Genomic DNA, 27,096 nt, shown 5'->3' on the forward strand with positions numbered 1-27,096 from the left:
AGTATCTACTTCCTGGGCGTTTAGGAATGAAGCTTCGGTTGACCAGATCTGCAAAGCAGCAACTTGGTCCTCTTTGCATACTTTTACTAAATTCTACCATTTTGATGTATTTTCTTCTTCTGAAGCAGTTTTTGGTAGAAAAGTACTTCAGGCAGCGGTTTCAGTTTGAATCTTCTGCTTATGTTTTTTGTTAAACTTTATTTTGGGTGTGGATTATTTTCAGCAGGAATTGGCTGTCTTTATTTTATCCCTCCCTCTCTAGTGACTCTTGTGTGGAAAGATCCACATCTTGGGTAGTCATTATCCCATACGTCACTAGCTCATGGACTCTTGTTAATTACATGAAAGAAAACATAATTTATGTAAGAACTTACCTGATAAATTCATTTCTTTCATATTAACAAGAGTCCATGAGGCCCACCCTTTTTGTGGTGGTTATGATTTTTTTGTATAAAGCACAATTATTCCAATTCCTTATTTTATATGCTTCGCACTTTTTTTCTTATCACCCCACTTCTTGGCTATTCGTTAAACTGATTTGTGGGTGTGGTGAGGGGTGTATTTATAGGCATTTTAAGGTTTGGGAAACTTTGCCCCTCCTGGTAGGAATGTATATCCCATACGTCACTAGCTCATGGACTCTTGTTAATATGAAAGAAATGAATTTATCAGGTAAGTTCTTACATAAATTATGTTTTTAACCCTTTCCCACCGTTGGGACGTTCCATGCAGTTAGGACGCCATGGAGCGTCCTAGCCGTTTGGCTGTCCTGAAGTCATAGAAACTTCCTAAATGGGATTGCGGGCTGGAGGGCGTGCCTAGCGTCATAAGCACTGCCCCGCTGACCCAATCCCATCATTGAAATCATGCAATTGCATGAACGATCGTGTGATTTAAGATTGTACTTATTTGTTTACGTCGGAACTTTGTTCTGATGTAGACAAATAAGTCCTGGCAGGAAGGGGTTAAGGCGCTAATCATGTGTTGTTTTGATTTTAGGAGCAACAGAAGGAATATATCTGTAGCCATATGTAGCATTGTGCAAAAATGTTGTAGCCAGAATGAAGAACTAGTAGCACTTTTGATTTAGGATTTGTCAGGTCCTTAAAGGGATATGAGACCCAAAAACTGTATTTTGGGATTCAGACATAGCGTACAATTTTAAACAAGTTTACATGATATTCTTTGATGAAGATACCTAAATAAATGTCTGAATCATTATATGGCAGGAGAAAGTGCTGACATCTAGTGCTCTTGTAAATCTGCTGCCATATAATGCACAAGACACTGGCATGCTACTTAGTTTATGGCCTTGCTTTTCAACAAAAGATACAAAAAGAACAAATAAAATTTGATAATAGACGTAAATTAGAAAGTTGTTTAAAAATGTATGCTCTGTCTGAATAACAAAAGAAAAAAAAATGTTTCATGTCCCTTTAACTTAAACTTATGCGTCTTTTTGGGCACAGCTGGTTAAAGGGGCATGAAACAAACAAAAAAAAATTATGATTCAGATAGTGTACAGTTAAAAAAAAAAAAAAAGTTTCAAATTTACTTCTATTCTCAAATTTACTTTGTTCTTTTGGTGTCCTTAGTTGAACAGCAGGTAGGTAGGCTCAGAAGTGTGCACATGTCTTGGGCAATATATGACAGCAGTTTTGCAAGAGCACAAAATAGCAAAGTTTGCAGGCATGAAGTGCTTCAGACACATGAATGCTACTTACATATGATCTTCAGCAAAGAATACTACGAGAATGAAGCAAATTTGAAACCTGATTTATTCATTTTTAAATTGTAAGGTCTCAACTTAATTTTCTCTGTTGTTCAAGTCATTATGGTTAAAGTTACAGTACAGTTACAATAAAACTTAAATGTATTGGATAGAACGTGATATTTTAAACAAACCATTTTCCAATTTGTTTTTGTTGTCAATTTTGCTTAGTTCTCTTGGTATCCTTTGTTAAAGAGTAATCCTAGAGGAGCGTGCACATAATGCCTTTAGCCATCTAGTAGCAGTGTTTGCAACGATGTTTGTAGCAATGTTATACATAGTTTCAAACAGCTGTCATAACATGCTACAGTCACTCAATGACACCAGGGTTTGCAACTATGTATAACATTGTTTTAAACATTGCTTTCATTTAAACTAGATTTTACCTTTTTGGATCTATGTGACATAAATATGTATTATTCCATTTGCCTTACTGTAATGTAAATCTGACTATTCATATATAAATATAGTGTATGTGGGCATTTCCTTTAGCGGCATTTACCGTTCACTGAATGTCCATATATGGCTGTTGACTGGAGCATACTTGCGTATGTCTGCATTTCATTCGCTCACTATCTGTATCCTCTTCCAAAGTAGCACAGGAGCACAACTTATGCATTTACGCCTTTGCATCTGTTAAAGGGAAAATCTAGTCAAAGTTCTTAAACTACTTTCTTATTTACTTTTATTGTCTTTGTTCTCTTGGTATTCTTAGTTGAAAGCTAAACCTAGGTAGGCTCATATGCTAATTTCTTAGCCCTTGAAGGCCGCCTCTTATCTGAATGCCTTTGACAGTTTTTCACAGCTAGAAGGCATTAGTTCATGTTTCATATAGATAACATTGTGCTCACACCTGTGGAGTTACTTATGAGAGGGCACTGATTGGCTAAAATGCACATCTCTCAAAAGAACTGAGATAAGGGGGCAGTCTGCAGAGGCTTCGATACAAGGTAATCACAGAGGTAAAACTTACATTAATATAACTGTGTTTGTTATTCAAAACTGGGAAATGATAAATAAAGGGGGTATCTAGCTTTTTAACCTTTTAACGCCGTTAGGACATTGTATTCCGTTTGAATTTTTCTGGACTTCAGCGCAGAAGGACGGATTACAACATCCTAACCGCTTGGCTTTCCTCAAGCCACTGGCACTTCCCTGATGGGATCGGGGTCTGGAGGGTGTTCCTAGCATCATAGGGACGCCCCTCTGACGCGTTCCTATCATTGAAATTTCGTGATAACGTGCAAGATCTCAATTTGTTTACCTCGGAACAGGTTGTTCCGATACTAGGCACGAAAGGGTTAAACAATAACAATTCTGGAGTAGACTGTCCCTTTAAATATAAAGTGAAAAATAGCAGTTTTTGTTTTGGGAAAGTATTTTATTTTTAAACAGTGTTGCATTATTTTGAATTGTCTCTTTATAGGGACATAAAACTAAAGGCAACATAATGATACTGTTCTGCTACTCTGTGTACAACGTACTTCATGCATAACGCTAATCTCATGAACAAGAACACTTTGTTTTTAAAGTAGATTAGTTTCAAACTTTGAAGAAACCACCATTTCTCATAATCTATAAACCTGTATTGCTCAGTTCCTCTTTTTGTTTTCCACAGCTGAAACGGGCTGTACCAGCTAATTTATAAACAAGGGCCAAACCAATGCAGTAGAATTTACATAAGTAACACGTGCATAATAAAAAGACAATCATTTAACTCCTACTCTGAATTTCAAATAAGCAGTAGATTTTTTTTCTGACAAATTTATTTTTCTCCCATTTTCCGGCTCCCTGTATCATGTGACAGACATCAGCCAATCACAGACTAGTATACATATACCCTGTGAGCTTGTGCACATGCTCAGTAGTATCTTGTTCCCCAGAAAGTGTGCATATAAAAATACTGTGCAAAATTTTATTATGGAAGTAATTGGAAAGTGTCTTAAAACTGCTGCTCTGATTCCTAAAAGTTTACTTTGACTTGAGTGTCCCTTTAAACTTTCATGGTACAGATAGAGCATAACATTAGAAAAGACTTCAAAGTACTTACTTTATTAAATATACTTTGTTTTTGTAGGTGCACTACTGAGAGTTAGCTGGTGATTAGTCGCTTCAGATATCTCTTGTCTTTGGCTCACCAGATGTGTTCAGCTAGTAGGGCACTGCAGGGGTTAAACACAGTTAAATGCAGTGTAGTGCAATAATTACATTCTCTAGCACTTTAGATCATTTTTGTTTTATGTCCCTTGAATGAACAAATATAGATGTTTACAAAAAGACAAGCAATTTAGGAATCAGCAGTTTTTTTTATTTTTTTATTCTAGGTATAATAATGATGAAATATGCATAAATACATAGGTACCTAATATGTGTATACATAACGTTTATGTAGCCTGTAAAGAACCAATATTTTAAAGGGACAGTAAACCCCTTGTAAATTCCCTGCTTTCTTGCTATAGAATAACAAACCAGCCAAGTCTAAACACTTTCAAAACAAATATCTTGCTGTAGGAGCGAATCTGGGCTTTAGTGTGCAGACAATATTGTTTAGTTATAATTGTTAGTATGAAGTGAATTGTTTTGCAGTTCTTATCTGTTAAAGCCAAATGCTTTGTAGCAGGGTTAGCCTTCAGAAGTCTGAAGTATACTTTTTCAGTTCTGACAATTAGAATATCCTACATTTTCAGCACTACGTTGTATAAAAGGGGAGGGGGCAAAATAAATAATGAAAGTATATGGCAAAGTTATGTTATTATGCAATAGTAAAAAGTACAGTAAAGTCAAATTGAAACTTTGTTGTAAACACTGCTGCCAGATGACTAAAGAAACTTGCACGCTCCTGAGCTCACCCAGGATTACTTTTCAACAAACGGTACAAGAGAACTGAGCAATAATTGATAATATAAGTAAATAGGAAAGTTGTTTAAAATGATTTGCTCTATCCAATCCCTTTTTAAAGGGACAGCCTATTAAAAATGAAACTTTCATGATACAGATAGGGCATGCAATTCTTTATGGAAAGCTAAACCTAGGTAGGCTCATATGCCGATTTCTAAGCCTTTGAAGGCTGCCTCTTATCTCAGGGCGTTTTGGCAGTTAGATACTGCTAGTTCATGTGTGTCCTATAGATAATATTGTGCTTACTCCCGTGGAGTTATTTAAGAGTCAGCACTGATTGGCTAAAATGCAAGTCTGTCAAAAGAACTGAGATAAGGGGGCAGTCTGCAGAGGCTTAGAAACCAGGTAATCACAGAGGTATAAAGTTATATTAATATAACTGTGTTGGTTGTGCAAAACTGGGGAATGGGTAATAAAAGGGATTATCTTTCTTTATAAACAATAAACATTCTGGAGTAGACTGTCCCTTTAATTTGATTTTGACTTTACTGTCCCTATAACATAGAAAGGTCACAGGTGCTAATTATGTATCCAACAATAAAATGCAACCAATTCCTTTGTATGGAAATTCAAACCTCTGATGTAAAACTTTGTATTTACTGTTCCGTATCACAGCAGCAGGGGAAGATGGGGTGGAGTTTCCTTTACTCACTGGCTGCCAGCAGTGTTAATAGCTTCCAGTCTGGTTAGTTAGTTCTGTGAGTTCTTTATCCACCCTACAATTAGGGCATGTTGGTCCTGATTCAACACTTCCCAATTTTAGGTAAAACAATGAGAATATTGCGTACCTTGTGGAAATATTGTTTATTTGGTGAAGAATTGATTGCAACATGAATACTTCCTTGTGTCATGCAATGTTGTGACAGCTATTGTGCTTAATACAAAGGCATTTCGTTCTAGGAACTGACCTTTCTGCAGTTTGAATTATTAATAATGAAATTAGGTTTATGATCAATAATTATTAACGTTTTGTAGATTTTGTATGGCAGTGCCAGCCTCAGCAAGTAATTGGCAACAGCAGAAGAATTTTATTAACGCAACAGAAGATTTTTACATTGAGAGTCTTCAATTAATAGTTCTGAATTTATTGCTGCTTTCCATTATTTCCGAAGCAGGTTCAGTGTACCTGCTGAGGCAGGCGTCGCCATACAATATCTACTTGACATTGATGATTGGAGACCAAAGCTGGTAGGGCCCCAAAAGAGTTTGTCACCTTGGTACCTATTGGTTGTATCTGTTTATATTTTATCATGTTTTCACATTTTTCTTTCTATTTTTTTTTATAGGCCAATTCCTTCTCTTTGACTGAATCGTTTCTGATTTCACAATGGAGAATAATCCGAGCAAGATTTGCGACAATGAACAGTGCGTGAGCTCTCAGGAGCCCCTTTTCTTTGCAGCACGTGATTGTGAGGACGACCTGGGTCGCGGAAAACCTATCCGAGGGAGGACAAAATCCCGAAGTCTGTCTGCGTCTCCTGCGTCAGGAAGCACCAAGGAATTCAGGTGAGACAGAACATTCCAATAAAAAAGTAAAGTTTATATAGTTTGTTGGAGCAATTATTTCAGCACTAATATTCTTTGTTCCAATTGTAACGTTTCCTGTCCCAGTAAAACAGGCCATGACTGATTTAACCTTTTAACGCCGTTATGCCGTTCTATTCCGTCATATTTACACTGGGCTTTAAAGCCGTTATGACGGAATAGAACGTCATATCAAACGGCTGTCCTGAAGCCTTCTGCGCTTCAAGGACTTGATCGCGGTCTGGAGGGCGTTCCTAGGGTTGTAGGGACGCCCCCCAGATGCGATCCAATAATTGAAATCTCGCGATCGTATGCACGATCGCGTAGTTTCAATTTGTCTACATCGGAACAGGTGTTCCGATGTAGACACTTTAACCCTGTCACGAAAGGGTTAAATGGGCAATAAAGTAAAATTGAACCCTTCACAATTCATATAGATCATGCAATGATGCAAATTTACAAATACTTCTTTTTTTTAAAAATTTTTTAAATAGTACAATTTTTTAATTAATTACAAATACAATTCTTTTCTTTTTTTTTTTTTTTGAAGTGCAAACTTTAATTTTTTTGGTAATACAATACAGTTTTTTCTATTGGACGTATTTTTTTTTGGGGGGGGGATTACACGTCCAACATATGTCAAAACACTGTAAAAAATAAAAGGACTTGTGATGTCACAGCAAGTAAGTTCAGCACTATACAGAGGAATATTGATACAGATGTTTTAATTACAGTTTTAATGGTAGCAGGAAAACTGTAGCATGTGGTCTTCTTTCAGAGTATGTTTTTTTTTATATGTTGTCATATACCATACAACATGCTTTAACATGCCTAAAGTTTTTTTTTACAATATTGTACTAAGGAATATTGATTTGGCAGCCAATTCTCCATATTTAAAGTGATTGTAAACTGTAATCAATTTACTGCCCAGCATATAAAATTAATCTTAAAAACAAGGGCACTTTAATTCATTAAAATTTCATTTTTCAAATATTTACCATTGAGTGATTGTAAACATTGCTCTGTTCCTCCGCCTGCATCTCATACTTTATTAAGCAGAGCGATGATGAATCCGGCTTCATCCAATCGTTGTGTGCCCCACGAGCTGGACACCAAATGGAGCATGCAACGATTGGAGGAAGCCAGATTTGTATTCATGTCACAATGCTAAAGAATCCCACAGTCACATTTTTGACAGCAATCTTATTCCATAACCTTCCAGACTTTCAAAAAAAAGATACCAGGAATGAAGGATGTTTAATAAGAGTGCACTAACTGAATCATGAAAGAAAACAATTGAGGTTTCATGCCTCCTTTTTAAAGAAAAAAAAAATCACACTACATATTAAAATCAGGAAGATAACTATACATAGAATAGTGTCTCTAATTTGTCTTAAAGGGACATTCAAGTCAAAATTTAAATTTTCATGATTCAGATAGAACATGCAGTTTTAGACAACTATCCAATTTGCTTTCATTAACAAAATGCGCTCAGTCTTTTTATATTTACACTTTTTGAGTCACCAGGTCCTACTGAGCATGTGCAAGAATTCACAAGATTATATACGTATATGCTTTTGTGATTGGCTGATGGCTGTCACATGATAAAGGAGGAGTGGAAATAGACACAACTAAAATTTGTCAGAAAAAAAAAATCTACTACTCATTTGATGGTCATACTAAGTGCTATTGCATTGTCTTTGTATCATGTATTTGTTGATTATGCAAATCTACTGTATTTACTGGTCCTTTAATAGTGCATTTTTTAGCATGTTTTACTGAATATATTGATTGAATAGTACGGCCTTTGAAAAATGGACATGCCTACTAAACCCTGTATTTCAGTTTCATTAGCTGACAAATCCGGAAGAAGGCGGCTGCTCACGGCATTCAGATCTCTTTTGGAGCACAGATCCTTTTGTGTTGCACTTTCACAAGAAGATATCCGGCTCTGAAAAGAGCGGAATGCTGCAAGTGGCTGCCTTCTCCCGCATTCGTCAGCTAACAAAACTTCCGAATGCACTTCCCTAATGTTTAGGGGCTTTGGGTATGCTTTTCTAAATGGGTTTAAGATCAGCTGTAAATTCTGATTAGAGGCACCTTTTGAAATTGCCTTAAAAGGACATAATACTCATACGCTAACTCACTTGAAAGTGATGCAGTATAGCTGTAAAAAGCTGACTAGAAAATATCACCTAAACATCTCTAAGTAAAAAAGGAAGATATTTTACCTCACAATTTCTTCAGCTCACCAGAGTAAGTGCTGTGTAAACAGTTATTCTTCAGCTGCTGTAAAGCTGCAAGTTAAAAGAAAAAAAAAGTAGCCAATAAGCATCAGCAGTTCGGAGGTAATGTTTTGCCTTTGCTGTGATCTCATGAGATTTCATAGAACTTAAACTGAATAGGAAAAAAACATTACATTTAACCATTGAAAAATGATTTTATCCTTTTTTATTGGAGGCAATGGCTATTAGCCCCTGCTACGATTACAAAATTCAAGCTGAAACGCGTCAGCAGGGTTAGCAGAGCCAGGCTATCCGTTCAATATGCTGCTGTCTGGATGAAAGGGATTGTTTTTATCCTGTGAGAATTCATAATAAGTTATGTTTTAACCTACCGCGTTCGAGTGCTCCTCATCTGTTTGTTTTCGGTGTGCCTGCACAGGCCAGACGCTCAGTCCCTTGCAAGTCCTATAACAAGCATCCTGACTGGCTGCTTAAAGTCTCTTTACAGTGGGGTGTGAATACTTGTGAAATTTTGAAGTAAAATATCTTCCTTTTTTACATAGAGATGTTCAGGTGATATTTTCTAGTCCGCTTTTTACAGCTATGCTGCATCCGTTTCAAGTGCTTCAACATTTGGGTATCATGTCCAGTTAATTCAGAGTTTAAAAAATATTGTTCAAAAACTTGGAAGAAACCTAAAATTTAATGAGCTAGAACAATTTGATATTATAACCACCTAAATGTTATGCAACTCGGAGTTGGGAGCAATGTGTGTTCCAATATTTTCTCTTTAGATTCCAATTTAAATTGATTCCAATTGGGGTGAGTGTGGGATCTGTCCTCCTTAGGAGTCATTGTCCCGGTGCCTATAGCAGAATGTTGCTTGGGATGCTATTCAAACCTTTTCGTGGTCCCAAAGAAGGAGGGAACTTTGGAATTTTGGACCTAAAGTGCTTAAACAAATTTCTAAATGTCTCCTTGTTCAAGATGGAGACCATAAGGTCCATCCTTCCCTTAGTTCAGGAAGGGTAGTTCATGACCACTACAGATCTGAAGGATGCTTACCTTCACGTTCAAATCCACAAGGACCACTTCCAGTTCCTAAGGTTTGCGTTCCTGGACCAGCACTTCCAGTTCATTGCACTTCCGTTTGGTCTAGCTACTGCTCCAATAATTTTTATGAAGGTTCTAGAGGCTCTTCTAGCCATTGCCAGAACCCGGGGATATAGCAGTAGCTCCCTACTTGGACGATATTCTGGTACAAGCACCATCTTTTCATCTGGCGGAGGACCATTCGAAATCTCTTCTCTCTTTTTCGATCTCATGGATGGAAGATAAACTTAGAAAATAGTTCTTATTCCAAGCACCAGGGTGGAATTCCTGCGTACTATAATAGACTCCATATCCATGAGGATATTTCTAACAGACCAGAGACGTTTGCAAGCTAGCTTCGGCATGTATTGCCCTCTGGACCTCCTTAAGGCCCTCTGTGGCTCAGTGTATGGAGGTGATTGGTCTCATGGTTTCCAGCATGGACATCATTCCCTTTGCAACGTTCCGTCTCAAACCGTTGCAACTGTGCATGCTGAGGCAGTGGAACGGCGATCATTCGGATCTGTCTCAACAGATTTTTCTGGACAACCAGTCGAGAGAATCACTCTCTTGGTGGCTCTGTCCAGATCATCTGTTTCCCGAGGGACATCCTTCTTAAGACCATCCTGGGAGATTATGACTACGGACGCAAGCCTATCAGGATGGGGAACTGTTTGTGGTGCCAAGAAGGCACAGGGCCTGTGGACTCAGGAGGAACGCTCTCTCCCGATCAACATTCTGGAACTTTGGGCAATCTTCAATGCTCGGAAGGCTTGGTCCCTTCTGGGTTCGTCCCAGTGTATCAGATTCCAATCAGGCAATATAGCATCGGTGGCTTACATCAACCATCAGGGTAGAACGATAAGCTCCCTAGCAATGAGGGAAGTATCTTGGATTCTGCAGTGGGCGGATTGTCAGAAATCTACATTCTGGTGTGGACAACTGTGAAGCGGATTTTCTCAGCAGACAATCCTTTCATCCGGGGGAATGGTCTCTCCATCCCGAAGTGTTTGTGGAGATATGCAGCAGGTGGGGGACGCCGGAGATAGATCTCATGGCGTCCTGTCTCAATACCAAGTTACTCAGATATGGGTCGAGGTCCAAGTATCCTCAGGCGGAGCTGATAGATGCATTAGCAGTGCCTTGGAGGTTCAGTCTAATTTACCTTTTCCCGCCATTACCACTCCTTCCTCGTGTAGTGGCCCGCATCAAGCAGGAGCAGGCATCAGTGATACTCATTGCTCTATCGTGGCCGCAAAGGATGTGGTTCATGGATCTGGTGGGGATGTCATTATCTCCTCCGTGGAAATTATCTTGTCGCAGGGATCTGCTGGAACAAGGTCCTTTTTGTTCATCAAAATCTAGATTCTCTGAGGCTTACTGTGTGTATATTGAACGCTTAGTACTAGCCAAGAGAGTTTTTTCTGAGAGAGTTATTGATACTCTCATTCACGCTCGTAAGCCGGTTACTCGTCGCATCTATCATAAGGTGTGGAGAGCCTACGTTTTCTGGTGTGAAGAGCGTGGATTTTCCTGGCATAAAGTTAAGGTTGCCAAGATCCTATCGTTTTTTCAGGATGGACTGGAGAAGGTCCTTTCTGAGGGGACAAATTTCGGCCCTGTCTGTTTTACTGCACAAGAGGCTCTCAGAGCTTCCAGATGTTCAGTCCTTTGTTAAGGCTCTGACTAGGATCAGACCTGTGTTTAGATCTAATGCTCCTGCTTGGAGTCTAAATCTTGTTGTTAAGGTTTTGCAACGGGCTCCGTTTGAGCCTATGCATGAAGTTGACATTAAATTGTTGTCCTGGAAGGTTCTTTTTCTACTGGCTATTGCTTCTGCACGCATAGTATCTGAGATTGCTGCCTTGCAATATGAGCCTCCTTACCTGGTGTTCTATTCTGATAAGGCTGTCCTATGTACCAAGTTAGGTTTTCTTCCTAAGGTCGTGTCAGACCGCAACATCAATCAAGAGATTGTGGTTCTTTCCTTGTGTCCCAATCCTTCTTTTTTGAAGGAAAGTTTGCTTCATAATTTGAACGTAGTTCGCGCCTTGAAGCTCTATCTTCAGGCTACTAAGGATTTTAGACAAACTTCTTCCTTGTTTGTTGTTTATTCCGGGAAGCGTAGGGTCAAAAGGTCTCTTCGACTTCCTCATCTTTTTGGTTATGGAGTGTTATCCGATTTGCTTATGAGACAGCAGGACATGAACCTCCTCAGAGGATTACGACTCATTCTACTAGAGCAGTGGCTTCCTCTTGGGCTTTTCAGAATGAGGCATTTATGGATCAGATTTGTAAGGTGGCTACCTGGTCCTCCTTACATACTTTTTCTAAATTTTTCAAGTTTGATGTTTTTGCTTCGGCTGAAGCGGCTTTCGGGAGAAAAGTTTTGCAGACTATGGTGCCCTCAGATTAGTATTCGCCTCTCTTTTTGTCCCTCCCGTTGTCATTCAGTGTCCTCTAGAGCTTGGGTATAGTTTTCCCAACAGTAAGGAATGATGCCGTGGACTCTCCTTATATTAAGAAGGAAAACATAAATTATGCTTACCAGATATCTATCGTGGCCGCAAAGGATGTGGTTCATGGATCTGGTGGGGATGTCATCATCTCCTCCGTGGAAATTATCTTGTCGCAGGGATCTGCTGGAACAAGGTCCTTTTTGTTCATCAAAATCTAGATTCTCTGAGGCTTACTGTGTGTATATTGAACGCTTACTACTAGCCAAGAGAGTTTTTTCTGAGAGAGTTATTGATACTCTCATTCACGCTCGTAAGCCGGTTACTCGTCGCATCTATCATAAGGTGTGGAGAGCCTACGTTTTCTGGTGTGAAGAGCGTGGATTTTCCTGGCATAAAGTTAAGGTTGCCAAGATCCTATCGTTTTTTCAGGATGGACTGGAGAAGGGCCTTTCTGAGGGGACAAATATCGGCCCTGTCTGTTTTACTGCACAAGAGGCTCTCAGAGCTTCCAGATGTTCACTCCTTTGTAAAGGCTCTGACTAGGATCAGACCTGTGTTTAGATCTAATGCTCCTGCTTGGAGTCTAAATCTTGTTGTTAAGGTTTTGCAACGGGCTCCGTTTGAGCCTATGCATGAAGTTGACATTAAATTGTTGTCCTGGAAGGTTCTTTTTCTACTGGCTATTGCTTCTGCACGCATAGTATCTGAGATTGCTGCCTTGCAATATGAGCCTCCTTACCTGGTGTTCTATTCTGATAAGGCTGTCCTATGTACCAAGTTAGGTTTTCTTCCTAAGGTCGTGTCAGACCGCAACATCAATCGAGAGATTGTGGTTCTTTCCTTGTGTCCCAATCCTTCTTTTTTGAAGGAAAGTTTGCTTCATAATTTGAACGTAGTTCGCGCCTTGAAGCTCTATCTTCAGGCTACTAAGGATTTTAGACAAACTTCTTCCTTGTTTGTTGTTTGTTCCGGGAAGCGTAGGGTCAAAAGGTCTCTTCGACTTCCTTATCTTTTTGGTTATGGAGTGTTATCCGATTTGCTTATGAGACAGCAGGACATGAACCTCCTCAGAGGATTACGACTCATTCTACTAGAGCAGTGGCTTCCTCTTGGGCTTTTCAGAATGAGGCATTTATGGATCAGATTTGTAAGGTGGCTACCTGGTCCTCCTTACATACTTTTTCTAAATTTTTCAAGTTTGATGTTTTTGCTTCGGCTGAAGCAGCTTTCGGGAGAAAAGTTTTGCAGACTATGGTGCCCTCAGATTAGGATTCGCCTCTCTTTTTGTCCCTCCCGTTGTCATTCAGTGTCCTCTAGAGCTTGGGTATAGTTTTCCCAACAGTAAGGAATGATGCCGTGGACTCTCCTTATATTAAGAAGGAAAACATAAATAATGCTTACCAGATAATTTAATTTCCTTCTGTATAAGGAGAGTCCACAGCCCCAGCATGTGTTCTCCGATGGGCAGCCCTCTAAATTATATTTTTCTTCTGGCACTATTTATACCCTGATTTCTCCTACTGTTCCTTGTTCCCTTGGCAGAATGACTGGGGGATGGTAGAAGTGGGAGAGGTATTTAAAGGGACACTGAACCCAAATGTTTTCTTTTGTGATTCAGATCGAGCATGCAATTTTAAGCAACTTTCTAATTTACTCCTATTATCAAATTTTCTTCGTTCTCTTGCTATCTTTATTTGAAAAAGACGGTATCTAAGCTAACGAGCCAGCTAATTTTTGGTTTAGTACTCTGGACAGCACTTGTTTATTGGTGGGTTGTTCACCAAAAATGGGCCAGCACCTAAACTTACATTCCTACTTTTCAAATAAAGATACCAAGAGAATGAAGAAAATTTGATAATAGGAGTAAATTAGAATGTTGCTTAAAATTGCATGCTCTATCTGAATCAGGAAAGAAAAAATTTGGATTCAGTGCCTTTGGCTGAGGTGTCTTTGCCTCCTCCTGGTGGCCAGGTTAAGTATTTCCCAACAGTTAGGAATGATGCCTTGGACTCTTCTTATACAGAAGGAAATGAAATTATCTGGTAAGCATCATTTTATGTTTTTCAAATTTGTCGGCAAAAAAATCTACTGCTTATTACAATTAATTAATTATTAAGTGCTATTGCATTGTCTATTATTATACACTTGTTGATTATGCAATTATAGTGTATTTAATGTTCATTTACATTTTTATGGGGTTTACAGTGTTATTGGTCGTCTATGCCTGATGTTGTTTTCTGGAATTCTCCAACATTTTTATTATTACTCTCAAACATATACAGTACAGGAGTGACCCTCAGGGCTTTGCATGAAAAGTGTGACCTGTCAAAAATAACTGTAATCCTTGAATCACAAGCACCCAGACTTCACAGGCTAATAGACAGTTCTAGTCCGCTGCATGATCTTTGTTTAGCAATAATGCTGATCAATTAAAACATTACAAAATAACACATGATTGGGCGTTTAGAAGAGGTTCTGCTTTCAAATATGCCAAAAGTTAATGCTCTAATTTGGGGTTTTAAAGGGACATGAAACCCAATTTTTGTCTTTCGTGATTCAGATAGAGAATACAATTTTAAATAACTTTACAATTTACTTCTATTTATATAATTTGCTTTGTTCTATTGGTATGGTTTGTTGAAGCAGCAATGCACTACTCAGCTATCTGAAAACATTGGTCAGCCAATTACAAGAGGCATATATGCACAGCAACCAATCAGCAGCTCCTGAGTCTACCTAGATATCCTTTTCAACAAAGACTATCAAGCAAACAAAACAAATTAGATGATAGAAGTAAATTGGAAAGTTGTCTAAAATCACTTGCTCTATCTGAATCATGAAAGAAAAAAATAGTTGAGTTTTATGTCCATTTAACCCTTGCAAAGTCTGCTACAGAGCAACAATGCAATACACTATGTTGGGACCTGGCGGAACACATATGGTGAGCCAATGAAAAGAGGCATCCGGCATAGTCGGCAATCACCTGCTATTTCCCAGTAATGCATTGCTGCTTAGATCTTACCCAGTAATGCATTGCTACTCATGATCTTACCCAGGTATTCTTTTCAACAAAGGATAGCAATAGAAAGTAGTAAATTTGATAAAAGAAGTAAAGTGAAAACTGTGTTAAATGAATAATATTAAAGGGATAGTAAACACCAAAAATGTTATTGTTTAAAAAGATAGATAATCCATTTTATTTACCATTCCTCAGTTATGCATAACCAACACTGTTATAGAAATATACTTTTTAACCTCTGTAGTTACCTTGTATCTAAACTTCTGCAGACTGCCTCCTTATCTCAGATCTTTTGACAGACTTGCATTTCAGGCAATTAGTGGGTGAGCACAATGTTATTTATATGAAACACATGAACTAACGCCCTCTAGCGGTGATAAACTGTCAAATGCATTCAGAGTAGAGACTGCCTTCAAGGGCTTAGAAATAAGCATATGAGTCTACCTAGGTTTAACTTTCAACTAAGAATAACAAGAGAAAAAAAGTAATGTGATGATAAAAGTAAATTAGAAAGTTGTTTAAAATTACATGCCCTATCTGAATCATATGAAAGTTTAATTTGGACTTTACTATCCCTTTAAGTTTTACTCCAGTGAATACTTCTGCTAGGCAAATGAAAATCAGGCATACGTGCATATGCACCAGTCATTGGCCATATTCTCATCTGGAGCAGAATGGAAGTGCACGTTTGAATACATGTTTAACCCTTTGATGCAGTTAAACATATAGTAAAAGGTCATTTTGTTTCAAAATGAAACGCTTTACAACATTAAAGGGGACGTTAACCCAACATTTTCCTTTTATGATACAAATAGAACATACAATTTCAAACATTTTTTTTCATATACTTCTATTATCAATTTTGCTTTTTTCTATGGATATCCTTTTTTTGAAGAGCAGCAATGCACTACTAAGGGTTAGCTGAACACATCAGGTAAACCAATCAGCTGCTAGTTCCCAGTAGTGCATTGCTGCTTCTGAGCCTATCTAGGTATCCTTTTCAACAAACGGAAATAGGGAAACAAAGAAAAAAAATAATAATTAGATACTAGAAATAAATTGGAAAGTTGTTTAAAATTGCACGCTGTATCTAAATCTTGAAAAAAAAAAAAGTTTTTTTTTATGTCCTTTTAATAATTAAGTGCATAATAAAAAGACAATGCAATAGCACTTACTTTGAATGTTGAATACGCACTAGATTTTTTTCTAATGACACAGTGAGTCCATGGATCATCAGTAATTACTATTGGGAATATCACTACTGGCCAGCAGGAGGAGGCAAAGAGCACCACAGCAAAGCTGTTAAAGTGAATGTCAATTTTGATGCTAAAGTGCCCGGTTTTTAAAAATTTGATTAAAAGCTGGGGCACTTTAATTCATCAAAATTTACATTTCACTTCTGTTGAGAAAAAATACCTTTTAATCTTCACAGCAGCTCCAGCTTCCTTCACCCGTCGCAAAGCCTCTTCCTGGGTCTAAAATGAGGAATACAGCTTCCTCCAATCACGGCGTTGAATCAGACACTGATTCCCCCGGGGGAGAAGCCGTGATTGGAGGATTACCTATCTATCATTTCTGACGTCCGAAATGGCTTGCGACGACCGGGGGAAGCTGGAGCTGCTGTCAAGATTAAAAGGTAAGTTTTTTTTTCGCAACAGGAGTGAAATGTAAATTTTGATGAATTAAAGTGCCCCTGTTTTTAATCAAATTTTTAAAAACTGGGCACTTTAGCATCAAATTTGACATTGACTTTAAAGGGACATGAAACCCATTTTTTTTTTCATGATTTAGAAAGAGCATGTCATTTTAAGCAACTTTCTAATTTACTTCTATTTTCTAATTTGCTTCATTCTCTTGATATCACTTGCTAAAAAGCATATCTAGATAGGCTCAGTAGCTGCTGATTGGTTGCTGCACATAAAGGCCTTGTGTGGTTGGCTCACACATGTACATTGCTATTTCTTCAACAAAGGATATCTAAGGAATTGAGCAAATTGGATAATAGAAGTAAATTGGAAAGTTGTTTAAAATTGCATGCCCTATCTGAATCATGAAAGTTTAATTTTGACTAGACTGTAGTCCACGTCAGTCTCTTCAGTAGAGCAGTGGTGGCTTTTAAGCAACTGGGAACTTGTGAGGTATAATCCCCACTGCGCCTCTCACACAGTGGTTGCTGCCCTATCTTGAAAGCCTGAGTAAGATTATTCAGTCTTTCTTTTTTTTTCACCACAGGTCCATGTGATGGAGGATACCCTCTCAAACTGGGTGAGCTGTCCTTCTGCCGGGCAGATTTAAATTCAGGTAACTGCCAAGTTTAATTTTCTTGGGTCAGGAAAATATGGCACTTCAACAGTTAAATCTGTATGGGACATTAAATACAATAATCCTATTAAGGGTTAATAGGATAATCGTAGGCAGATTATGCAGGCACTGGGGATGAGAGGAGCATTTATTTGAGGGGCTCAGTTATGTTTTTTTTCTTTGGTTTTGTTCCGGACATGGTGAAAAGAATCAGTAGTGTATTTTACAGTGTGTAATACTCTCGGCGGCTCTACTCTAGAGTTAATGGCGGCTGGGAAGTTACAGCGCTTAAGGAACACCCACGATTAAGGAGGCAGGCTTCTTCTGAGGCGGCAAGATAGTTTTTGTGCGCCTTTCCGGATTCGCTTCCTGTGAGTTCCGAAATAGAGAAGGGGTTTTCGTTGCGGCTATGCTGTATCAGAAAAGTCTGATGAGCAATCGCTTAGTAGCCTGTTTGAGCAGCTGTGGATCAAGACCGGATCGTTTGCAACTCTTGATACCGGCAACCAGCAGGACAGGTAGGCACCTCGGCAAAATTGCTGAGGTGTAGAGGCTGTCTGAGGTTTCTAGAAATCCGCTGCTCTGTTGTTGAGAAAAAAAAATTTAGTTTAAAATTTAATTTGACAGTAACGTTTTTTTGCCAATAATTTTTCAAAGTTAAATAAAAGTAGTTTTATTTTTTTGTTTGGTTAATGGGTAAAGATGGACAAAGAGGCCTTACAAAATGTTACATGTAGCCTGGGTTTTGATTCCCAGGTGGAACCACCAATCCCTTTTTGTTCCTCATGTATTGAAAGAACATTGCATTACAGGGATAGACTTTTATTATTCTGAGCCATTATTAGCTAAGGTGGATGCTGTTCAGGGGTCTCCTGTTCAAGATATGCCGCAGCTTTCTCCTCAAGCGTCCCAAACCTTGTCGTCTACTCATGCAGTGCCCTACGTTTCCTCTCACACTCCGGTTGGAGTTGCTTTTCAAGACATTGCTACACAAATATCGTCTGCGGTAACTGATGTGCTGTTTGCTTTTTCCATGCTGCAGGGAAAGCGCAAAAGGAAATGTAAAGAATCGGTGAGTAAGGTTTCTGACACAGTCGTGGCTATTCCGAGTGCTTCCTCCCAGAAGTCTGAGGAGGAAGATACTTTGGTAGCATCTGAGGGTGAAATCTCAGACAGTGTAATTCCTTCTTCTGATGCTGAAGTTGTATCCTTCAGGTTTAAGCTGGAACACTTCCGTTTGTTACTTAAGGAGGTTTTGGCTACCTTGGACGACTCAGACACGACTGTCGTAGTCAATCCTAAGAAGTCTAGTAAGCTGAACAAGTACTTTGATGTACCCTCCGCGGTGGAGGTTTTCCCTGTACCAGACCCGGGCTACAGAGATTATTGCACGGGAATGGGAGAGACCTGATATTTCTTTTTCTCCATCCCCAATTTTTAAGAAAATGTTTCCAATAGCTGACTCTATTAAGGAGTCTTGGCAAACGGTACTCAAGGTGGAAGGGGCAATTTCCACTTTGGCTAAGAGAACCACTATTCACATAGAGGATAGCTGTTGCTTTAAGGATCCTATGGATAAGAAGTTGGAGGCGTTACCAGGGTTTACAAAGGCAGCCTGTGGTGTGTATTGCTACTGTCACCAGCGCGGCAGCCTACTGGTTTGATGCGTTGTCTGATTCTATTCAGACAGATACAAGGGCAAGCAGGCCAGAAAGCCTGCTGCTGCCCCCAAGACAGCATGAAGGAATGGCCCCCTATCCGGAAACGGATCTAGTGGGGGGCAGACTTTCTCTCTTCGCCCAGGCGAGGGCAAAAGATGTTCAGGATCCCTGGGCGTTGGAGATCATATCTCAGGGATATCTTCTGGACTTCAAAGCTTCTCCTCCACAAGGGAGATTTCATCTTTCAAGGTTATCAGCAAGCCAGATAAAGAAAGAGGCATTCCTAAGCTGTGTGCAAGACCTCCTAGTAATGGGAGTGATCCATCCAGTTCCGCGGACGGAACAAGGACAGGGATTTTATTCAAATCTGTTTGTGGTTCCCAATAAAGAGGGAACCTTTAGACCAATCTTGGATCTAAAGATCTTAAACAAATTCCTCAGAGTTCCATCATTCAAAATGGAAACTATTCGGACCATCCTACCCATGATCCAAGAGGGTCAGTACATGACCACAGTGGACTTAAAGGATGCATACCTTCACATACCGATTCACAAAGATCATTCCTAAGGTTTGCCTTTCTAGACGGGCATTACCAATTTGTAGCTCTTCCCTTCGGGTTGGCCACTGCCCCGAGAATTTTTACAAAGGTTCTGGGCTCACTTCTGGCGGTTCTAAGACCGCGAGGCATAGCGGTGGCTCTGTATCTAGACGACATCCTGATACAGGCGTCAAGCTTTCAAATTGCCAAGTCTCATACAGAGATAGTTCTGGCATTTCTGAGGTCGCATGGGTGGAAAGTGAACGTGGAAAAGAGTTCTCTATCACCACTCACAAGAGTCTCCTTCCTAGGGACTCCTCTGCAAAACCTTAAGGACCAAGTTTAAGCTCCATGGGGGAGCATACTGTCTAAAGACAGGCCTGATTCTAGACAGGGCCTGAACAAAGGATTGGATGTCATGGAGCACAGCGAGTCTCCTATGCAACAAAACTGACAATGCCGCAACCTGTCCCTTTAAGGAACTAGCGGCAAGACCCTTCTCCAAACCGTCTTGGAGAAAGGACAGAATCCTGGATACCTTCATCTTATGTCAAGGATATCCATGCTTCTCACTCCAGGACAAGTAAGTCCTCCACACCTTATGGTAAATGTGACGAGTTGACTGGCTTCCCTGCCTGAATTATATCAATCACACTTTCCGAAAAGCCTCTCTTGGCCAAGACTAGGTGTTCAATCTCCACGCAGTCAGCCTCAGAGAATCGAGATTTTGATGTTAAAAGGGGCCCTGTTCCAGCAGATCCCTGCGACAGGGCAACCTCCACGGCGGAGAGGATGACATCCCCACCAGATCCGCAAACCACGTCCTCCGCGACCACGATGGAGCAATCAGAATGGCCGAAGCCCGCTCCTGTTACATTCGTGCCTCAACACGGGATAGAAGTGGTAACGGTGAAAAAATGTAAGCTAGGCTGAACCCCCAATGCACCTCTAAGACAGCTATTAGATCTGCCTGGGGATCCCTGGACCTCGACCCATATCAGGGTAGCTTGCAATTTAATCTGGACGCCATGAGATCTATCTCCGGCGTTCCCCACCTAAGACAAACCTCTGCAAACACTTCGGCGTGAAGGGACCATTCCCCCGGATGGAAGGACTGTCTGCTGAGAAAGTCTGCTTCCCAGTTGTCCACACCTGGAATGTGAATCGCTGAGATCGAGCAGTTATGGGACTCTGCCCACTCCAAGATCCGAGACACCTCCCTCATAGCTAGGGAGCTCTTTATACCCTCCTGATGGTTGATGTAAGCCATGGAGGTTATGTTGTCGGTCTGGAACCTGATGAAGCTGAACAACCCCAGAAGAGGCCATGCCTTCAGATCATTGTAGATTGCTCAGTGTTCCAGAGTACTTATCGGAAGGAGAGATTCCTCCTGGCACTATTTTCCTTGTGCCATCCTGGCACCTCAAATAGCTCCCCATCCTGCCAGACTTCCATCCGTGGTGATGATCTCCCAGGACGGCCTCAAGAAGGATGTCCCCATGGACGGTTGATCCGGACGGATCCACCAGGAGAGGGAGATCCGAGTTTGAGCATCCATGGATATCTGCTATGATAGTTCTGAATGATCGCTGTTCCACTGTCTCAACATGCACAATTGAAGAGGTCTGAGATGGAACCTGGCGAATGGAATGACATCTATGCTGGAAAACATGATCACCTCCATACACTGAGGGGCCTGAGAAGGACTGAAGACAAGAGGACGCAATCTTCCTGCGTCGACGGTCTGTGAGAAACATTTTCATGGACATAGTCTATTATTGTACCCAGGAACTCCACCCTGTTGCTTCGAATCAGGGAACTCTTAGCTGAGTTGATCTTTCAACCGTGAGATTGGAGAAAAAGAAGAGCCCTTGAATGATCCTCTGCGAGACTGGACTAGGATGTCGTCCAGATAGGGTGCCACAGCAATGCCTCTGGCTCTGGCCACCGCAAGTAGCGCCCCCAAAACCTTCGTGAAGACTCTCGGGACCTTCGCCAGACCAAAAGGAAGGGCCACAAACTGGAAGTGTTGGTCCAGAAATGCAAATCTCAGGAACTCTAATTGGTCCCTGTGGATTGGCACATGAAGGTAAGCGTCCTTCAAGTCTATGGTTGTCATGATCTGTCCCTCTTGAACTAGGGGCAGAATAGATATGATTGTTTCAATTTTGAACGATGGAACCTGTTTTAAAAACCTGTTTAAACACTTTAGGTCCAGAATCGGGCGGAACGTGCCCTACTTCTTTGGAACCACAAAAAGATTTGAATAGTACCTTAGACCCCTTTCTGCTTGGGGTACTGGTATGATGACACCTAGAGAGGAGAGATCTCTCACACATTCTAGAAAGGCTTCTCTATTTTCCGGTCTTGAAGACAGGTTTGATAAGAGGAATCTGCCACTGAGCGGTTGGGATCTGAACCCTGTCCTGTAGCCCTGGGCGACAACGTCCAGAACCCAAGGATCCTGAACGTCCCTCAACCATGCTTCTGAGAAGAGGTAATCTGCCCCCTACTTGGTCCAGACACCGGTCGGGGACCACCCCTTCATGACGATTTTGTCTCTGCGGGCTTCTTGGTCTGCTTAGACTTGTTCCAAGAATAAGTCGGTTTCCAAGTTCCCTTGGACTGGTCCGCTTTTGCGGCGGGCTGCAGGCGCTAGGCCTTGTCTGCACAGAAGGGTTGAAAAGTAGATCCTTTAGGCTTAGCCTTCTTACCCTGCGGTAGGAAAGATCCCTTTCCTGGACCGAACAGAATCTTTCCTTGAAAAGGCAGGGACAATAACCTTGACTTAGAGGTCATGTCCGCAAACCAAGACTTTAGCTACAGAGCCCTGCGAGCTAAAACGGAAAAACCTGACACCTTAGCATTCAGGCAATTAATTTGCATATTGGCATCACATATTAAAGAATTGGTGATCTTCAGCGCCCTAATCTTGTCCTGTATCTCGTCAATGGAAGTCTCCCCCTTGACCATTTCACACAGGGATTCACACCAATATGTTGCAGCTCCGGCGAACACGGCTACAGCCGCTGCCGGCTGAAAAACAAATCCTGTGTGTTGAAACATTTTCCTTAAAATGTTTTGCAACTTTTTATCCATGGGCTCTTTAAACGAGGAACTATCCTCCAGGGGAATAGTTGTCCGCTTCGCGAGCGTGGAAATAGCACCATCCACCTTAGGGACAGTACCCCACAGTTCCAGCTGAGAGTCTGGGACGGGGAACAGTTTCTTAAAGGAAGAAGGGGAAAATGAAGAACCTAATCGCTCCCATTAATTTTTAATAATATTTGCCATCTTAACATTAACCGGGAAGGCCTGAGGCACCACCCTGTCCTCATTTACCTTTATAAAGCTTAGGAATCGCAGGTTTTTCTGGAAGTTACGGTTCTGTAACCTCCAGAGTAGCAAGCACTTGCCTCAGCAAAAAGCGCAAATTTTCCATCCTAAACCTAAAGTCAGGCTCCTCTGCTGCCGGAGGTTTAGATGGCACGGACTCCGACCCAGAAGGGGCCTCCTCCGAAGAGTCGGAGTGGGCCTCGTCATCGTATAACGCCTCAGAAAGTTCCACAGGCATAGACAACCCCTGGGCCGGGCCACCATGATACGTCCTACGCTTGCACTTAGCAGAACGTGGTAAGGCATGGATCACTTTCAATACCGCCGTTTGCAGCAGATCCGCAAAATCTGACGACCAAGGAATCTCTCCTGCTGGAGTAATGGTTATACCCTGGGGCGCTGCATGTGCAATAGGAGATGGATGCAGGGAACGCAACTCACGGGACGGGGACCCCTCAGAGGTTGAGGGCTTAGTAGTACTACACATCCGTTTGCTCTTAGATGTTGTTACTTTATTAAGGCATGTGGAACATAGTTGAGCAGGCTGATCTACCAGAACCTCCTCACAATAAACACAGGAATGAGACGTAGTTAAAGAGGGCGAGCCCTCTAACGTGTCGGAGTCCTCCATAGCTTGCGCTGATATTAAGGACTAGATTAACTTAATAAATAGGCACCTTTATAACCTCCAATGGCCAGGGCAATCACCACCTCCTATGACCCGGTCTACAGAAACCGTTTCGTCTCCTGCGCCGCTGATCAACAGAGGAAGATAGATAGCCACACCCAGTCACATGGAATGCCTGGCAGGAACCGCCCCTGCATTGGAGACAACGCACAAAAAAAGTGCTGCGCCATACTCCCGTAAGTCACCTAAACGTTTCACACTTTGCCAGATTCATCTCGCACATATAACTCAGCAATGACACAATAAACAATATCATGTATAACCCCCCTTGTACAATAATCCTCTTTCCAGGAATATTAACCCTTGATTCTTTAAAGATCTCTTCCATGTTATCATTATGTAATAAAAATGAAACGATCTTACCAGAATCTACGCGGTGGAACAGGAACATGGCCCTTTAAGTGTGACAGGTTAGTAGTCTCGCTCCTGACATGGGCTTGAGTGTAAAAAGCAGGCAGCGAAACTCGTCAACGCTGATTGCTTGTGGAGCTGTTAATATAAGTCGGGATGGGTTCGCAGAAAGACTTTCCCTGCATCTCCGGACTCTCACCCAGGCTCTCACTGAGAGGCTGACAAGACTACTTAAAACTCTAGTCCCATTCCGTAAGAGTACTACCCTCCATAAGAGACTACTCCGATCTTCGACACTTCTCTGCCGTCGTCCTGTGACGAAAGGCAAAGAATGACTGGGGGATGAGGAGAGTAGGGGAGGTATATAAGCCTTTGGCTGGGGTGACTTTGCCTCCTCCTGGTGGCCAGGTTCTTAATTCCCAACAGTAATGAATGAAGCCATGGACTCTCCTCCCCTTTAGATGGAAACACTTCATATGTTTTATATTCATAGTTTTGAGGTTATTCTGCACCTCCCTCTAGTCTTGGGTGCACCATGTTGAAATCCCATGCACCACCGAATGTTCTCATCAGAAAGTGGAAGTTTTGGGGTTTTCTTTGAAGCAATGCTGATGTACAAATCCCATTGTCACAATGCTTCCTGTATGTTGTGCTGGCAGATGAGGAAAGACATGACTGGATATGGTCATTTAAACTGCGCCACAGATATTAGGAAGTTGATCAATAAATGCTCATCCTAATGTAAATAAATAAGTATATTAAATGCTTTTGTTTAATAGTGATTTTCTGCCAAATAACAATTGCAGTAAATTACTCCTAAAATCGCTTTTGTCAGGACTGGGAACCATTTATTGCTTGCTATTGTCATATGCTGTTTTAACTGTAATAAATCTTTTACAGACAGCCTTTTGCTTGTATTTCACTTCTCAAGTTAAGGTGGTCTAATCATTACTAAAAACATAAATCCTGTCATGAAATATTCTGACATAAATGACATGTATATATTTAAATCCGTTGTTCAGTGGAATATGTATATTGTAACTAACTGTGAGGAAACTATTTCATAAAAACAAACACGTTTTGTTGTTGGTTTTTTAGCATTAGACTAATTAAATGGATGGAAAGGTCAAATTGAAATGTACATGGGTGCATTTCGATTAAAGGGATATAAAACCCAATTTTTTTCTTTCATGATTCAGATAGTGCAGGCAATTTTCTAATTTACTCCTATTATCATTTTTTCTTCATTCTCTTGGTATCTTTATTTGAAATAGCAGTAATGTAAGCTTAGGAGCTGGCCCACTTTTGGCTCAGAATCTGGGTAGCGCTTACTGATTGGTGGCTAAATGTACCCAGGTACTGAACAAAAAATGGGCCGTCTACTAAGCTTACACTGCTGCTTTTTCAAACAAAAATACAAAAAGAACAAAGAAAGTTAGATAATAGAAGTAAATTAGAAAATTGCTTAAAATTGCATGCTCTATCTGAATCAAGAAAAGAAATTGTTTTACATTTCCCTTTTTAACTAGAAGCCTTTTTGCAATAAACTTCTAATAGCAACAATGCTTCTAGTAAAAGTAATTACTGGTTTTTAGTGGCATACGCACATATGCTGTGAGGGACCATGCACCAGTTTTCAACACCATGCCTCTTCAGCAAGCGGATGGTGTTGTGCATTACATACATTGCAGTGAAGACTTAAAGGGACAGTCTACACCAGAATTGTTATTATTTAAAAAGATAGATAATCCCTTTATTACCCATTCCCCAGTTTTGCATATCCAACACGGTTATATTAATATACTTTTTACCTCTGATTACCTTGTATCTAAGCCTCTGCAGACTGTCCCCTTATTTCATTTTTTTTTACAAACTTGCTTATTAGCCAATCAGTTTTGGCTCCCAGGTAACTTCCACCTGCCTGAGCACAGTGCTATCTATATGACACACATGAACTAACACCCTCTAGTGGTGGAAAATGCATTCTGAAAAGAGGCAGCCTTCAAGGTCTAAGAAATTTGCATATGAACTTCCTAGGTTTAGCTTTCAACTAAGAATATCAAAAGAACAAAGCAAAATTGTTGATAAAAGTAAATTGGAAGATTGTTTAAAATTGCATGCCCTATCTGAATCCTGAAACTTTATTTTGGACTAGACTGTCCCTTTAACTAATTCCAGTGATTACTCTTGTGCGTTTTGCTTAAAGGAACATACATCTCTAAATTAAAATGCTCATAAATGCTTTTGAAATAAGTTTTTTGAGAATAGGAATGTTTCCAATACACATGTATTAGCAAAGCTGCGTCTAGTAAAAGATATTACTGTGGCTGGAGCATATAGTTACTTAAAGGGACATGTAACTCAAAATTTTAATTCACATGAATGCATTTCAATTTTGGAAATAATCATTTGTTTCAATATAAGTTCATTAGAAAACTGTGCCTAGCAAAATTTTATGATAGTTTCAGAGAGAGCTTTTTACTGTGCATGTAGCATATGTGCATATTCCTTAAGCACCTTCATTCATAAATACTTTGCCTGCTAAAAAAAATTAACAACGTAATGTTATCAGTGTTGATGCTAATTGAGTCAAAGCTCATGTAATATAAGCTCTGTGAGCTGGTTCAGTGTTTGAGTGTAGGTGCATGAGGAATATGTACATATGCTGCATTCAATTCAATCCTGAAACGCATTCAACTTTTATTTGTATGTCCCTTTTAAAGGGATAGAAAGATCAACATTGAAATGTGCATAGGTGCATTTCAATTTGAAATAGAAGCATTTTTGCAATATACTTTCATTAGAAAAACTGCTTCTAGTAAATGTCATTACTGTTTTTCTTCTGTTATGTGTGATCAGTCCACGGGTCATCATTACTTCTGGGATATAACTCCTCCCCAACAGGAAATGCAAGAGGATTCACCCAGCAGAGCTGCATATAGCTCCTCCCCTCTACGTCACTCCCAGTCATTCTCTTGCACCCAGCAACTAGATAGGATGTGTGAGAGGACTATGGTGATTATACTTAGTTTTTATAACTTCAATCAAAAGTTTGTTATTTTACAATAGCACCGGAGCGTGTTATTGCCTCTCTGGCAGAGTTTGAAGAAGAATCTACCAGAGTTTTTACTATGATTTTAACCGGAGTAGTTAAGATCATATTGCTGTTTCTCGGCCATCTGAGGGAGGTAAAAGCTTCAGATCAGGGGACAGCGGGCAGATGAATCTGCAT

General features: G+C 40.4%; 1 protein-coding gene across 1 annotated transcript in view; it reads left to right on the top strand.

The window, feature by feature from the left end:
- The window catches only part of NADK (NAD kinase), a gene marked incomplete in the record, with an annotated part of 223,801 nt that overhangs the window by 16,625 nt on the left and 180,080 nt on the right, over positions 1-27,096 (top strand). The window contains 1 exon segment of the mRNA XM_053690363.1: positions 5,956-6,175. Coding sequence (XP_053546338.1) covers positions 5,997-6,175 — 179 coding nt within the window.

Source organism: Bombina bombina, chromosome 8, assembly GCF_027579735.1.
Source record: "Bombina bombina isolate aBomBom1 chromosome 8, aBomBom1.pri, whole genome shotgun sequence".
Lineage (NCBI taxonomy): Eukaryota > Metazoa > Chordata > Amphibia > Anura > Bombinatoridae > Bombina > Bombina bombina.